At 35.5% G+C, this 17,453-nt stretch overlaps 2 protein-coding genes across 2 annotated transcripts; one reads left to right on the forward strand and one right to left on the reverse strand.

Moving 5' to 3' along the window:
* Window positions 1-1,382: 1,382 nt before the first annotated feature.
* On the forward strand, window positions 1,383-2,933 carry LOC129939080 (polyprenol reductase). The gene is made up of 3 exons (XM_056046948.1): window positions 1,383-2,097; window positions 2,160-2,458; window positions 2,527-2,933. The coding sequence occupies exons 1-3, from the start codon at window positions 1,524-1,526 to the stop codon at window positions 2,617-2,619; spliced, it is 966 nt and encodes a 321-aa protein (XP_055902923.1). The 5' UTR covers window positions 1,383-1,523; the 3' UTR covers window positions 2,620-2,933.
* An 8,134-nt stretch (window positions 2,934-11,067) lies between these two features.
* LOC129938455 (tumor suppressor candidate 3) lies at window positions 11,068-12,776 on the reverse strand. The gene is made up of 4 exons (XM_056046037.1): window positions 12,565-12,776; window positions 11,565-12,291; window positions 11,333-11,495; window positions 11,068-11,261 (listed from the first exon to the last, which is right to left on the reverse strand). Exons 1-4 carry the CDS (start codon window positions 12,646-12,648, stop codon window positions 11,246-11,248), a joined length of 990 nt encoding a protein of 329 aa, XP_055902012.1. The 5' UTR covers window positions 12,649-12,776; the 3' UTR covers window positions 11,068-11,245.
* Between the last annotated feature and the right edge of the window lie 4,677 nt (window positions 12,777-17,453).

Here is a 17,453-nt window from a genome sequence, read left to right on the forward strand (position 1 = left end):
TACGTAATACGCGATATCGAAGGTTGTCAAATCACACAGCTGCCATATGATGGCATTGTCGAGTCTCGAAATATTCGACTTTGGAAGAATCGAGACTCTGAAGGTTCGGTTGATTAAGGGCGACACCTACCATCTCATGATTATAACTTAAGACTTGTTTGTTTAATTTAATCGTGGGCGATCAAATTGTCAGATTGGCCGAGTTGTAGTATAAAATTAAGGCAACTATCATTAATAATGTGTAATTCCCCTTATGTTTAGGTTTCAGAGTTTCGTAGCTAGATGTCGCACGCTGAGCGCGAAACTCTGAAACCTGAGACATAGAAGCGAGACAAAAGGTTGTTTGGCTCGCTCTCATAAAAATTTGTATTCTAACGGCTATTCTATTCAACGGACGCGCCCAAGCCAGTCGAATTAGATTTGTAGTCTTTAAATAAGAGTTATATTTTAATAAAGAAATTATATACCACACAACCAGAATTTATATTTTTTTTCTTGACACATGACAAACAGCTGATTTGATATTGACAAGGAAATTCAATAGATTTCCCTATTTGCTACATTTTTTGACAAAACAGAACTATAATATATAGCAAAATATTTCACAAACACGGATTTATGCAACGTTAAATAAAGCCGTATGCCTTCAATTTCTATATCTGCTAATCAAATTCTATTCAATAAGACTGTTTATCTCTGAAGTTCTTTAACAAGAGTTGTTTAAAACAAACAATTCAACTCATCTGGAACCTCCTTTTCTCATCGACGCCAATTCCTTTTTAACGAACCTCGCATCTCAACGGAATACCGATACAAATGTTGAGATATATCGCAAGATTTTCCTAAAAATTTCCTCTGAGCTCAAGCCCAAAACTGGAAATCCACTTTAACGGACGGAACCAAAGCCCCAGAGACTACAATTTTTGCAATCACAATTGAAGATAGTAGCACGGTACTTTTTGGATTACTTCCACAAACAGCACCCATCTTAACTGCAGAAGCTTTTGCCATTTTTACTGACATTCAAAAGATCATAGAAGAAGGAAATAAACAAGTTATCTGTAAGACAGTTTCTCTACGATTAAAGCTATTATAAATAACAAGAACTGGTTAATTCAAACCAGCACATAAAACTGACATGTACCCATACCTCACAAACAGCCCAAAACCTTTGCAACTAGAAGCTCAATAGTATTATATTAGTTTCCACGTGTAACAGGGGAATACAACGTCATGTTAATTTTAATTATTAATGAACACACTCTGAAGTGTCACTTGTATAAATCCACCACTTACAGCAACAAGAACTTACCACAAACAAAACCCTACGTTTGACCCCTACCCCGAACACCAATTTAGCTATGGTGAAGTTAAGTGTTAAGGTGATGAATTTGTGCTAACCACAAAACAAAACCTCTAAACCAGTTGTGCATCCAAAAAAATCTAAGAAAACACAAAAAAGAGAAAGTTTCTTATTTGATTCGATATTTACCTTCGAAGCTACAAAGTTCAATAACAATAAAATGTTACTGGAACAAGTTCAGTTTGTGCAAAGTCTTCTGGACCAATATCAAATCAATTTATTGAATTCTTTATTCATAAATTTCACATTAACCATAATTCTTCTGGGACTGCTCATCAATGCCATCGAACCTCATCTGCCGGCTTTTATAACCCAATCATTCCGCTATGGTAAGCACAGCCACAAGGGACAACAGAATGCTCTCGTCGGGAAATTAGAAGTGCCTAAATCTTGGTTCAGTCATTTTTATGTTTTTGCCTTTGGGTGGTCTTTGCTGGCACTGAGTCTCAATTTGAAGTCTCTCATCCATGGAAGTTCGGCGCCGGAGTGTGTTGTTGATTTTCTGGACTTTGTAGCTGGTGGCAAGGAAAGAAAAGTCTTGGTTAACTCGACTTCAGGGCTCGTGGCGACAGTTCTCATCACGATGCAGTGTGTTCGACGATTCTATGAGACAAATTTCATACAGATCTTCTCGCCCAAGAGTAAAATCAATTTGTCACACTACATCGTTGGATACTTTCACTATTTTGGATGTATTACAGCGGTATTGGCCAACACAGAGGGATTCGTGCGAGGTTTGTGATTCAACATACTTCGTCGCAAGTTCATTTGAGTAAAGGAGATTTTATCGTTTCAGGAACAACACCATCGTCATTCTCAATCCAGAAGATCACCTTCATGCAGTACATTTGCTGCTTCATTTTCCACTTCAGCTGGTCCCAGCAATACAAGTCCAACATGATTCTAGTCAATCTGCGTAAGGATGCCGCTGGCAAAACAGTCACCGACAAACACCTCATGCCACAAGGTGGATTCTTTGAGTTCGTTTCGTCGCCTCATATGTTCTTCGAAGTTGCTATGTACGTGGCTATCTCTGGAGTAATTCCAGGCAGTAGCACTTGGGCTTACATCGTCATTTGGGTAATTGCCAATCAGGTAAAGTTGCAGGGAAATCATTGCTTGAGTTTCTCTTTTTAACTTTGATTGTTTTATATTGTTTGCAGACTGAAAACGCTTGGCTCACGCACAAATGGTACAAAGATAACTTCAAGAACTATCCAAAGAGACGTTATGCCATATATCCATACATTCTCTAGATTAGATATACAATTAGATTTGGAACTTTTAAAAGGATACATTCCATAATCTATTAACAATTAAGTGCAATAGTTTTTAAGATATAACACGTTTACTTTCAATTTGATTCCTTGTCAGGTGCTATTTCTTAAGTTTAACAAACGAAAAATAAGACTTTTGGTTCCAACGCTTGGTTGCGTTATATTTTTTAAGAACTATTTTTTTTATTATAAAAAAGAAACAAACAAAAATGTAAGCTTTAATTTAAATTAAAAACCGTAAATATTGATTTTTCATGTGACGAAAATAAAGTTGCATGCACCATTGAAAACCATTTTTGTTTATTCTATGTTTAACAACAGGTAAAAAACACTGACCAGTAAAAAATCTAAGTATAGATAAAGAAGTGAAAAGCAAAAGGGGTGTTGAGGTCTGGTGGAACATTAAACATTGCAACACTTGATTCCTTTTCGTAAACCTTTTTGAATTCCTATATTTCTTTTGAATTGCAATAAAACTACTTTGGAGAAAGTTTGCTTTGAAATACAAGGAACAATTTAAAAATATTGTAGAACAATTAACGATGGTCATTAAGAAACGCTCTCGATTGCCGCAAGTGGTTCTCGTAACCGTTATTTTACCACTTGTCGAGGTTATGTCACCAAAAAAAGTGAACAGGTGCATGTAGATTGTTCTAATGATTTTTTTATTCATATGCTAAAGCAGAACTGATCTTCTTGTGGCCTTTTGAAGATCCTTAATTCTATTGGTGACAAGAGATAACTTAGAGACGAATGTCACTAGACCGCCAGGTGCCTCACTAAATGTTCCAATTCAAAATGAAGACTATTCTAAAAAACTTGGAATTAATTGGTTCTGGGAAACTTCTGTGCAAGTTTTGTCATCTGTTCTCTATTCTTACGGGCTCTTACGGAGTACTTAGAAATCAGCACCTGTTCAGACAATTCCAACACAGGAAAATGTTCTTTATCCAATTACATTGGTCAACTGGTTGAGTTTCTTTTAGATGCACACAGGGCTTTGTATTCCTTGTTGACCCGAAGGTAGATATTTTTGAAAAACAAGGCATCTATAGATCTAAAAAGCTTCAGATACAGAAAAGATAATTTGCGTAGGCTCTTACAATTGTTATCGTACCATATAGTATTTCGTGGAATAAATGAATGGGTGTTATTGCTATGAGTAGATAGAGCTGATTGTTTAATCACATTTATTATTTTTTCGTCTAATTGGTCAATTTCGGATTTTGATGGAGATGGCAAGGAACTGCAGTTGTAAATTTAAACGAGATTTGTAAAGATGATCATTACTTTATTTCCATTTGAGCTAGAGAAATTTACTTGGAATTCTTTGGGGAGCTTCAACCTGAAGCATAAATTCAACTTGTATTGGTAAATGAGCTGACAAATTTGAAGTCAGTACATAATTTTAGTTTAAATATACGGGAACTATTGAATATTTTGAGTAAGCCATTGAAATTTGAAAAACAGGTATGTTTTCTATGTTTATAAGTTTTACAAACTCACAATTTAGAGTTTTTTTAACCCCACGCTAGGCCCTTGTTCTCAACGGACTGTTGCACCACCCAATTTATTTCATTATCTGTTCAAAAGGATTTTATTTTTGTCGATATGTTCTCCCAAAAAGTTTAACAGATTCGTCAAAAGCTCGAGCAATTGTACCGTAGTTTGTTTTCTGTAGCTTAATAACATTGGCTAAGTATTTTTTGTTTTCCTATATTCTCATCTTGATGTAAGATACCTACAACTACATTTGCAACAAATCGACCCTGTATATCGATGGTTTCACCAATGGAAATCTCCAAAAAATTATCTTTTACTCGTAGATATATTTTAAACTCATCGGAAACACGAGTTAATACGTTATCAACATAATTTTTTCTTATTGTAGATTTGTCTGGTTTAATTTCTTTTGTGTACTTTTTGAAAAATATGTGTTGTTAAGTTTACGATTATATTAATTTTTTAAATGTATGAAGTTTTATTGAAATACTTACTTACTTACTTAAGGTGGCGCTACAGTCCTGTGTGAACTAGGGCCTCACCCAACAAACTTCTCCATCTAGCTCGGTCCCTAGCTAGATGTCTCCAGTTTCGCGCTCCAAGTTGGGTGAGGTCACCTTCCACTTGTGTGCGCCACCTGATCCGCGGTCTTCCTCTACTGCGCTGTCCGGTGGGTGCGGATTCGAAGACTTTCCGGGCCGGAGCATTGGTTTCCATGCGCTCTACGTGACCCAGCCATCTTAGTCGTTGTACTTTTACTCTTCTGGCTAAGTCTACGTCGCTGTACAGCTCGTACAGTTCGTCGTTCCATCTTCTCCTCCACTCCCCTTCGATGCATACGGGACCGTAGATCACACGAAGAACTTTTCTCTCGAAGCGACCCAAGGTGCTTTCATCCGCTTTTGTCATGGTCCATGCTTCTGCACCGTATAGCAGGACGGGGATGATAAGGGTCTTATATAGCAACACTTTGGTCCCTCGAGAGAGGACATTACCACTCAATTGCTTTCTTAGTCCAAAGAAACAGCGGTTAGCAAGAGTTATTCTGCGTTTGATCTCAGCGCTGGTGTTGTTTTCTGCGTTTACAGCGGAGCCTAGGTAGACGAAGTCCTTGAGTTCTTCCGATTATCTCAATGTCATCAGCATATGCCAGTAATTGGACAGACTTTTGAAAGATAGTGAATCTAGTGTTGACGTGTGAGCTCTGCACTGTTCTTTCAAGCACGATGTTAAAAAAATCGCATGACAGCGCATCACCTTGTCTAAAACCTTTTTTGACATCAAAAGGTTCTGTTAAGTTGTTTCCAACCTTTATGGAGCAGCGTGAATTCTCCATGGTCATCCTGCACAAACGGATAAGTTTGGCAGGGATGCCAAAACTAGACATGGCTCTATACAGCTGGTCCCTGTAGATACTGTCATATGCTGCCTTGAAATCGATGAAAAGATGGTGGGTGTCGATTTGGTGCTCTTGAGTTTTTTCCAGGATCTGCCGTAATGTGAATATTTGATCAACTGTTTTATTGAAATATGCAGGCAAAATTATGCTCAATGAGGCAAAGTATGCAATTACATCAAAATATGCGCCAATGATTGAATGAAAAACTATCTGATTCTTTTGCTTTTGCTAAGGCTGTCCAAAAAAAATATGTATTTGCATCGAAATCCGGGCCCTGCTCATAAGAAATGAAAATTTCCATCAACTAAATAAGATACTAAAATAATTTAAACTGTACCTAAAAGACAAAGATTTGTATTTTACAAAATCATCATTTATTGTAAAGAGCTATGTTGTGTTTTACTTTAGCTTTAAAAAAGTTATATTTTAAAAAACCTGATGCTATAGAAAAAATATAAGTTGTTCCTTTGCGGTACAGCACAAAACATAATTTTTCGACCAGTATTATTGATCAATTACATTAACGCCTCTTCTTCCCAAGGTCATAAAAAAAGCTTATAAATTATCAATTTTAAAAATATCCAAGGACCGAAATCTTCTTAATGACGAACTGAATAGTTTTCATAGTGAACTAGTTATTTGATGGTTTATCTCACCGAATAGTCAAACAAATCTTTCCATCGTTTTTTGGAGAAAGTAAGATTTCATTGCACTTGATATTTCAAAAGAATTGAATAAAATCTGGTACTTTTCTCTCTTATCGAAAATGCAAGTTTTCGATATCGACGAATCACAACTTTTTTGAAGTGGATATTGTCTTTTTGAAACTTGAAACTTAATGGGGGATAAGAATCCGCGTGGAATCAAATTCTTCGAAAACTCAATGTTGTCTTGTACCATTTAAGGAAGATATGATCTAATTGTCAACTATGAGTTATACTTGCATAAACAACTTGATATTTTAGTATGTGCTTCATCAATCTACTACTGTGGAACGCCAAAAATTCCATAAAATTTTTGTTTTTTTGATGATGCAAAAAATTAGTCTCTGCTTCTAATTTGGGTTGAATCTTCAAACCCTATATACGTCCAAAACTTGATAGCCCCCATCTTTGAGCTGATGTTCTAGTAACTTATTATAGCCCTTTGCGCACTATTCCAACACGAGCTATTAAATTCACAATAACGTCATTGAATTATGTACGTCACTCGAACACTTTCGTAAAATTTCTCGTTTCTCACTTTTTTACCATTATTTTAACAGAATTTGCTAAAGTTAAAATTTAAAGAACCCAATTTAAGGAGACGAATTCATTGTTATACCGTATTAATCATAAAAATTCGATTATTTCCAATAAGTTTATCCTTCATTCCAATTTCAGCCGAACTATAGTGATTGGTTCATTAGCCTTACTACAAGAATGTGTAATGCCTGACCACCTTCTGTCTTACCATTGCCATTGAAGTGCTCAAGAACTCAAAACCAATGTAGACCGATATCTCTATTCTGACCTCAGTTTTTATTTACAATATATAGGAACTAAATGGCCAATATTGCAATCGTCAAACATTTTGATTTAAATCCATCGGTTTCGGCGATCCCGTCCGTCTTTCTGTCCTTGCCCCTTCATTATGTAGTAAGACAACAAAATTGAGTAGTCCCCATACAAAAACTTGAATTATCTCAAAAACAGACTCATAGATTTTTTCTTAACTTAGCTTCTTTCAATTTAAAAAATACATATTTTTATTCGTCTAGTGATTACCCCTCATAATAACGTTATTTTGTTTTTAAAATTTGTTCACGAACTTATTAACCATCTATGTAAGTAATATTTAGTGACCAAGAATTTCAATTATTTTAAATTTTTAAAAAGTATACTTTTTTTAAAGTCGTTATCTCAAAACAAGTCAATATTGTGAAAACGTATATTTACAAGCACTTATTTACTCCTAACTTTACTTTAGATGGCACTACAGTCGAGCGGACCTGGGCCTCAACCAACATGTGTCTAAAGCAAGCTCCGTCCCTAGCTAGCTGTCTCCAGTTTCGCACGCCAACTTGGTCTAGGTCTTCTTTCACCTGCGTGTGCCACCTGAGTCGCGGTCTTCCTTTACTGCGCCGTCATTCGGAATTGGATTAGAAGAACTTCCAGGCTGGAGCGTTGATGTCCATTCACTCTACATGACTCATGCATCTAAGTCGTATCGCTGTACAGCCCGCACAGTTCGTAGTTGTATCTTCCCCTCTACTCTCCATCTATGCAGACGGAACTAATAACCACTAGAAGAACTTTTCTTTTGAAGAATCCTAAGACTCTCTCATCTTTCTTAGGCAGGGCCCAAGCCTCCGCCTCAGGGCCAAAAATGAGAACCGGAATGATGAGTGTCTTATAGATGGTGATTTTAGATGCTCGAAGGATGACTTTACTACTCAATTGCCTTCTAATGCCAAAGAAGTCGTTTGAATTCAGCTTGTTTTCGTTGTCTGAATTTAAAGCGTCCTCAACTACCGCAAAATTAGAGCTGTCCATGGTGACGTTTTTTTCCAAGACGTCGACGTTGAATGTACTTTTTTAATGACAGCATATATTTGGTCTTGCCCCCACTGGCCACTAAAACTATCTTCTCAGCTTCTGTTGCAATGCTGAAAACGCTCCACTGACATCACGCTTTGATCTTTCAGTTATATCAATATCATCGGCGTATCCGAGTAATGGGGTGGACCTTTAAAAGATTGTGCCTCTATTGTTGACGGGGGTGTTTTGCATAATTCTTTAGAGAACGATGTTGAAGAACTCGCATGACAATGCATAGTCTAAAACCTTTTTTAACATCAAATGCATCTTGAAATGAAGGATTTTGCAAAAGAATTAAATATTTTTTTTTTTAAACTTTGGAGTAATTTTTTAACAAGGAAATCACGAAATAAGAAAATATTTGAAGGAAAAGAAATATTCCAAGAAAAAATAAATTCCCTTTTGGATTTTCTAAAGGACTCGATGTATACTCACCCATATAACAGAGCCCCTCGTAGCGAGTCCCCGAAAATTTGGTACGCTACGAATACGAATACAATTAAATCATAAGCCCCGAATGAAATCAAAAAAGCATTGGGCAGGTTCAGGCAACATAAGAGACTTCATTTTCAGTCAACGTCATTCTTTGAACGTAAATTTTGACCAAGGCAATTAGTTACTTTTCCAAGTGTCGTAAATTTCAAATTCAGAACTTTACTTCACAAACCTCTACATTTGGTTCATAATACAAGAACTACCAAACACATTATTGTCTACAAAACACTACTCATACAAGCTACAAGCCCATTACGATTTGTCTTTTGTATTGTAGAGAAATATTACTTGTTTCTTTTTTAAATTGACAAGAAGTCCTTTTACAGAAAACTTAAATGGTCTTTATTTTCTTCTTAGGATTTTCGAAAATCCTTGGACAATTTCAGGTTTTTCTTGAAGCATTTTATAAAACCTTTGGAACTGAATATTATTTGTGATAACTTTTTTTGCCCTTCAAAAAAATACAAGTAAACACTTTCACATTAAAACAATAGTAAAACTTACATGTTTCTTTTACATATTTATTTTTATTTAATTTATCTTCGCATGCTAAATATTTTTTCGTTTTCGATTGAACTCAAATCAAAATAACTGTTCGTAGAAATAGATTCCTATTCATTCGTCGCTGGTGATACCACTTTTCACGAACTCTGAATTTCGTATCAAATTTTTCTAGTACGACGGGAGCAATGATACTTTTTTTCGGTGTTCGTACTACGAATCTATTACGACGGGCCTGTGATAAGGCTAAATGTGATTTCTTTTTCATTTTCCTAACTTGGCTAATTAAGAACGCTTGTCGTATTAATAATGACGTTATCATTTTATGCCCCAATTCCTTATTCTGAAGGATTAGATTATATTTAAATTAAATATACTAATAACCGTTAGTAGAATTTTACCAGGAATGTCAAAAAATTGCTCGTACATCAATCAAATGTTCGTATACTGCTATATTCTCTAACAAAATGGAAATAACGGTTCTTTTTGAAATGTAAATTGTGCACTGTAATGTAATGATGTTGAGAGATCTATGTTCAGTATGCCGTGGTGTATTGATCTTTTCAATTGTTTTTTTTTTTTTTTTTTAATTTTGCGAAGTTTATTTTGAGAATGGAGGCTTCTCATAAAATAGTACTTCTTGAAGTAAGAAAACTAATTTTTAAACTAAGAAAGGACGGAAAAAGTTATGCTGTGATATAGTTAACCAGGGTTTACAGCTCAATATTTATTAAAAAATGAAAGCTTTGAAGTGGCCTCAGCAAGATGTCGAAAAAAAATGCTAGACTTTCATATGGAACAAAAAAATTGAAAGAATGGTAAAGGCTGATCCCAAGTCAAGTGCTCCTAAAATAGCTGCTGACATTCAAGCAAATGATGCAATATCGCTTAACCCTCAAACTGTTCGGAACTTTCTGCAGGGATATAATGGCCCCGCACGGTACAAAAAAAAAACACTATATTTTAAAACGCTTGAACTATGCGAATGCACACGTTTCGAAACCAGATGATTTGTGGAAGAATGTGTTATACCTTGACGAGAGCAAGTTTAATGTCTTTGGGTCAGAAGGTGGCAGATTTATGTGGAGGAAACCAAACACAGCATTAGATGTGAAGAATTTGCAATCAACGGTGAAACATGGAGGCGGAAATGTCTTAGTCTGGGGAGCTATGGGGGCCAATAGTGTGGGAAATTTAGTTTTTATAGAAACAACAATGGATAAAAACAAATATTTAAAAATTTTAAAAGAAAATTTAAAAGCCAATGCTTTAAAAATTGGCCTTAAAGACTACATTTTACTTGGGACAGACAATGATCCTAAGCATTCATCAAGGATAGTAAAGGAGTGGCTTCTCTATAATGTTAAATCACAATTGCCTTATCCTCCACAATCCCCAAATCTTAATCCCATTGAGCATCTTTGGGATTATTTATTAAGAAAGTTCCGAGAATCAAAAATAAGTAATAAAAACCAGCTTAAAGCCGGTATATTGGAAGAATTGAACAAAATTTCGCTGGAAGTCACTTCAAAACTAGTTTTCTCTATGACGAATCGCCTTCAGGTTGTTATAAAAGCAAAAGGTTATCACACTCGCTACTAAAACTTACATATAAATACATAATTAAGTTTTTTATCACTGTACTTGCAATTTTTTGACCTTTGATTTCCTACTTTGCCTAAGTTGTTGCATTTTTTTTTCTTCATGAAGTTTGCACTAATGTATTCTTTTCTGTTTACCTTATATAATAAACAATACCAAAATTGAAAAAAGAATGGTTGAAAATCTGCTTTTCTTTAAAAACCTTAGCTATTATTTTGAAGAATCAATTGTATGAACAATTTTTTGATATAGTGTAAGATTTCAGCAATTTTTCAGAATTTTTCTACACTTTTTATTCCGATATTAAAGTAGAAAAAAAGGACAACTTTGTTTAAATTAGTTAAACTCTTCTTTCCAGCTTATATCTTTTTTAATTTTATTGCAAAAAAAACTCATCTTTATAAAAGAAAAAACTCGTGAATTTGTGATCGAATAGAAGGAAAAACACACGCACAAAACTTCCTTTCGTTCAAATGGGATGGAACTCTTATAGAAAATAGCGGTATTCACTTGACGTTCACTTAATTTATTTAAAGAGGAAGCTAGAAAAACAAAAAAACAAAGATTTTAAAACTTATTTATCTTGCTATTGAAACAATAATCGAATCCTTACCTGTAAGGATAACCTTGTGCTTTCGACCTGAACACGGATAGCAAAAATGAAAAGAATACTGCGACGAGAATTAAGCCAGCAATTGCCATGATGCGTCCTTTGCGCATATCATTCTGCCAACCAGATTCAGTAAGAAGAATCATTCCAAGGACAATCATAGCGTCTATTTATACAAAAAAGAAAACAACAAATAAATCAAAGACCCAGAAAAATTCCATAAAACTGTACTTACTAAGGAACATAACAATATAGGTCTCAATAACCAATTGACCCTGCGACGATCCATGGATGTAAGCCACTCCACCATTCTGGCTTTTATGAACGAGAGGTGGACTACGAATGTGATTCCACATCTGTCCCGAAATCATAGCGAAGCAGAAGAGCACAGCTATCGAGCCCCACAACTGTTTGTTGTACAGAAATTCTAGATTATTCCTACGCAGATACAAGAAAGCTCCCAGCAAGGCAGCCAGAGTGATGACAGCAACAGTTCCAGAGTAGTTCGGTGGTCGGAATACTCGGATCTGGATGTCGGTGCGTTCGTGAACGAATTTAGCAATTGATTCGGCAGCAAATCCAACTCGATGGATGTCCATGGTGTCGGCACCTTTTGGCTTACCCTTGGCCGGGAAGTGCATAAACACGGGCGCTGTATTCAAACGAAGCATTTGGAATACATCGGAGCCATCGTCAAAGTCGACCATGGCAAAGAAGAGTTTATTCGAGTAGATCGGTGAGTAGCGGTAGGAGTTGGCAACAATGTTGAATTCGTCGTGGGCATGGCGACAAATCTGACATTGCCGAGAGGGTGCCAATGCAGTGAGCATCACTATCACAGAATAATTGCGGGGCGATTGTTTAACGTAGTCGCGGAACTTTTGTCCGTTGAAGCGAAGCAGAGACTTTTTCATGTTCATGTCGAGAAGGTTCTGAACTTTCTCCGAAATGGTGAGTCCACCCTGGATGGGAAAAGAAGAGTACACATTTTATTTAAGAAATCGATAATTTCAATTAAACTCAAATCGGACAGGGTTTAGGCATGAAAGGGAAGGATTTTACATTTTGTGTCTAATTAACAATTTCTACTTTTGATATTTTAATGAGAATCTCATTAGTTTTCTTATCAGTTTGATTTTTTTATGTTACACACATTCTGTACGTGACGTGGCCTGAGACTTGAAGAGCACACCCTAGACATTAGATTTTCTTGTATGAAGCTCCTCATGACTTACCTTTTGTTTACTCTGGGCATCGGTTATTACCAAACAAGCTATAACCACCAGGGTAAAGATAAATAACGTCCGCAGAAGCAGCATATTTATTTTTTGAAATTATTTTGATCTTTGTATGAATTTAATTCGAATGAAAAAGTTAAGAAAAAATTTTGACTATGATCAAAAAGAGCCAAACAACAAACCCGGCTAAATATATGATGTGTCAAAGGTGACAAGCTGAGTGGAATTGAAAAATGAGTGGTAAGGTAGTTCAGTTCAGGTGTTTAATGTGAGCTCTTGGGGTGGTTACACACTCCCAGTTTCTGTTAAAATTCTAGTTATTAAAGTAATATTCTAGTTATTAAAGTAATATTTGATTTAAGATAGATTTGAAAACAAAAAAAATTGCTAAAAGTTAATTTTCATTAATTTTTGCTTTGGAAACCAAAAATGACCAAGAACTCATTCCGTACAGTTAGTTTTAAAACAGATTAATGGTAATCACTTCAAATTACATTTAATTTTTCAGAGATGTTTTAAGGGTGGAATAAAAATCAATACTTGTGGTACTGGGCTCTTCTAATCACATCTGAAATAGTTGGGTGACGTTACATAGGTCAAATCAAAGCCAGTAAATACAATTGCCTAGTTATTTCGATTATTAACTATAAATTTATTTACTTAACTTTAGATGGCGCTACAGCACATTGTGCTCCTGGGCCTTAAGTAATAACTTTCGCCAGCTTACTCGATCTTTAGCTTGCTGCCTCCAGTTTCGAATACCAAGTTGACGTGCGTCAGCCTCAACTTGATCACTCCACAGGAGATGAGGCCTGTCTCTGCTTCTTGTTCCCTCAGGCTTGGCGTTGAATACCTTACGGGCTGGTGCTTCGGTTTACATTTGCTTGAAATGCCCTAGCCATCTTAAGCATTGTACACGCAGTTTTTTTACTGCTGTACAGCTCGTATAACTCCTGATTAAATCTCTTCCGGCAGATATTACTTTACCTGCCGACACAAACCGTACCATAGATCGTACGCAGAACCTTCCTCTCAAAGATACCAAGAGATCCTTCATCCGCCTGGGAGAGGGTCCATGCTTCTGCACCATACGGCAAGACTGGGATGATTGAAGTTTTGTATAGTGTCTCTTTGGTACTTTGCAATAGGGCCTTATTCCTCATCCGCTTACTTTAGCCAAAGAAACAGCGATAAGCAATGGTAATTCTGCGTTTGATCTCGGCGCTGATGTTATTTGCAGTGCCCACATAAACAAATTCGTTTACCACCTTTAAGAGTCAATTGATACATTTTGACCAAGTCTACGGTGTGAATCGACTCTATTTGATGACAGTAAATTCTTCGTTTTGTCCTCGTTAATGTCAAGACCCATTTTCTTTGCCTCAGACTAGACTTTAGAGAAAGCACCCATCAATGCTCGCTTGGTTCTTCCCATAATGTTGATGTCATCTGCATATCCAAGATATTGTGTGGATTTTTGAAAGATGGCACCACTTGTATTGGCGTTGGTGTTGCACACCACTCTTTCAAGAACAATATTGACGCAGTTACATGACAGTGCATCGTCCTCTGGTGGTTTCGAAGGTTTCGGTCGATTCTCTTCCAATTTTGACTCAGCAACGAGCATTTTCCAGCGTCATCCTGATAAGTCGCATCAAACTGGTAGGGATACCAAAGCTAAGACTCAACATGGCACGGTATAGTTCGTGTTATGACCTTCAGCATCAATCGTTATGCTACAACCTTAAACTAACTTATTCATATTATATATTGTAACTCTTAACTATCTATATACCTTTCTCACTAAAACATCGAATTATGTTCTTTCTTTTTACATTTTAATAAATTGGATTTAACCTTTGAAAAATGTGGTTGACATTCTTTTCATTTCAAGCTTTCTTATTTTCAACATATATTAAATTCCAGCAGGCTACAACAGTTCGTTCCAACTGTTAGGTTGTTTCAGTAAAATGTTTATTTCAATAAAACGTTTCATTCTAAAAGCGCAGCATTTGCGCAGATGTCACGCTATAAGCTCTCATCATTAATCAATAAAAAAAATTAAATAAGGTGGTGCAACAGTCCATTGAAAACTAGAACCTAGTCACTAACAACTGTCGACTACTCCTGTATGCGAGTAATGTTGTCAGGGATTTAGGGGACCTTGAGTCCGAATCCAAACAGCTTATTTGAAAAAGCGCATTTAATTACAAAAGGATCAATTCAATTCCTGTCAATTCCTCGCAAGAGGCAGTGAAAAATTATTGAACACAAGACCTCTGGCGTAAAAGTCCAACGTAAAAACCATCACGCCACGGGTACTACATTTGTCAGTTAACAAGTAAAAACTATTCTATTACTAAAGAGTTTGGATTCACTACAAACTCTGTGAAAATTTTACATTATCACTTTAAAAAACTAAAGCGCCTTTAGGTCGCCATGAGCCTCCTTTTCAGTTGACCGTAGTGAAATTGGTGGACAAATTTGAACTGTTTGAACAGGTGAGTGGCGTAAGCCTTAAGCCCTAAAGCATCTAAGATTCACCAGCAATATCAAAATTCGTGACGGTTTTATCCTTTGAAGTGGTGATCACAATTGGCCATTAAGATCTTGTGAATTGACACCTTTAAATTTGTATCGATTACAGCTGAAAATGTGCAAATTGGTAATAGAGAAGGATATGGTGCTGCAACCGTAGCCTTAGCAGCCATTTATGGCTGAATCAAAAACTCACTTCAGCTTCGGCTCTGTCTGCGTTACGGTGGGCCTGCTTCGAGGTTGCTTTGAATGACATATCTATTATTTCATTACTCCAAAGAGCAAATATTTTGTTTATTGACATTTTTTTTACAGCTGTTGAACTTGAGCTTCCGTTTGGAGTCTTATTACGTTACATTACGTTCTTCTCCTTACGATTGTCAAACGAAACGTGAGTTCGAAGCTCCATTGTGATATCATGCATTGAATTCCTATGGCTGAACTCGTAACCGTCAGGTGAAGCCGAAGCAGAAGCGTGTTTGTGATTTAGCCATTAGCCTTACAATAAAATAAACATCCATTCCATTCTTTTTAAAAAAAATAGCTTTTCAAATATCTAAATTTAACCCCCCTTTTTAAAATATTAAACTTCAAATTAAAATGCATTTTTGACAAAGAATTCTGTTTCATAAGCTTAAGTAAATTGGCATTAGAAACACATTTGACGTTTATTATTTCTCATCTAATTATTTTGTTTGATTGTAGAGTTACAGAGTTATATAATTATAAAAGTTGACTTTCAAACATTTTGTTTATTTACATGCAAGTATCATCGCTACCTTAAGACCACATATGTCAGATTCTACATTACCCTCATGTCGATAAAAAAGTTCTATTTGGTACACAAATTTTCATTCCCAAATTTCCAATAAGGAGTAAGAGCAACAACTCTATTTTTTAAAATAGAACTTCTACCTCCTCTATCCTATAAGATCCTATTCTTTTCTTTTGTTTCTTTCTCCGCCGCTCAAACTCAACTCAAATGAAAGTCAGCTCTTATTTTGTACCAATCGAAATCGGGATCATTCTGGACTCAGGTGCAGTTGTACTTCAGTTGAGAAAGAAAAATAAATTCATTAATTCGTTATTTGAAAACATTTTCCTATAAAAATTCTGTTATTCTTATCAATTGTCTAATAAAGCTCTCTGATAAAAAATTCTAAAGTGAATTCAAAGGTTTATAAAATAACAAAATAAATAAAATTTTCTTTCATCGAATCGATTGAAAAAGTGAATTTTCTTTTTATCTCATTTTTCCTTGACCCTCTCTATGGTTTTCTCATTTTAACTGCCCCTTCTTGTCAGTGAGTGTGAGTGGTTTATAAACAAAAGTTCAGATGAAATAAAAATCAATGTAACAGAAAGAATAAACTAGTGTCGTGTTTTCTTTCTGTTCTGTTGTCACAAAAATTATGTTATGCAAATGACAAATGAAAGGAAGAGGTGTTGAAAAAGTTTAAATGTTGATAATACAGTGCAAAAAGTAATGGCATAAAATACAAATAAAGTAATATTTGTAATTACTTTGCGACTTATTCGTGTTAATCTATTTGAAATAAGAAAAGTCTAATCTTATTTGACCGTCTGAATAGGGAAATCATTGCAAGACTTTAATATTTTGTGATAAATTTTCCCAAGTGGAACTGACAATTTGTCACATAAATCTGTTTTTTAGTTTTTCCCGGTGGCCTAGGAACGGTGTCGTATGTCGTAGTCGTTTCTCATTCTACTACATTGATGAAATTGAAGAAAAACTTTTAGTTTGTTGTTGTTTTCTTATTTCTAATCAGCTGCGCTCAGCACTGTGGATTAGAAAGAGATAACTAGTTTTTATTTTTGTTATTGTTTTCAGTTAATCTGCTTGTCACATAAATTTTCTTTGCTGGATTTCAAAAAAAAAAACAAGTGTATTGAATTTTCACGGGAAAACTCTTTCAAGTCTGTCAACATAGACGTCGTTCGACGTCCTTCGATTTTGAAGAAAACGGGTTTTAACATAAGTGATTTTGTGTGGAGGGACTTTTTGAAATTTGAGAAGTGAAATTTTCATTTAAAATTACGAAAAACGGACTGAAGGTGAACTAAATTAAGGAGTTTTTCTTTTCTTACATCGACATCGAATCTGACATCTGTCAAGCTGGAGCGTATACCGGAATATTTACGAGACACTGTCGATTGGCTTATGGGGTAAGTCATTAGCAATCTTTTATTCTTTGTATAAAGAAAGTATTTTTCCTTGTATTACTTTTGATAATAATACCTGCCTACCCCTACCCTATATGCAGTTGCAGTGTTGTTGTTATGACAATAATTATCACATTATCGGTCATTTGCACTCAAAAAAGAAA

The sequence above is a fragment of the Eupeodes corollae genome, chromosome 1 (assembly GCF_945859685.1).
Source record: "Eupeodes corollae chromosome 1, idEupCoro1.1, whole genome shotgun sequence".
NCBI lineage: Eukaryota > Metazoa > Arthropoda > Insecta > Diptera > Syrphidae > Eupeodes > Eupeodes corollae.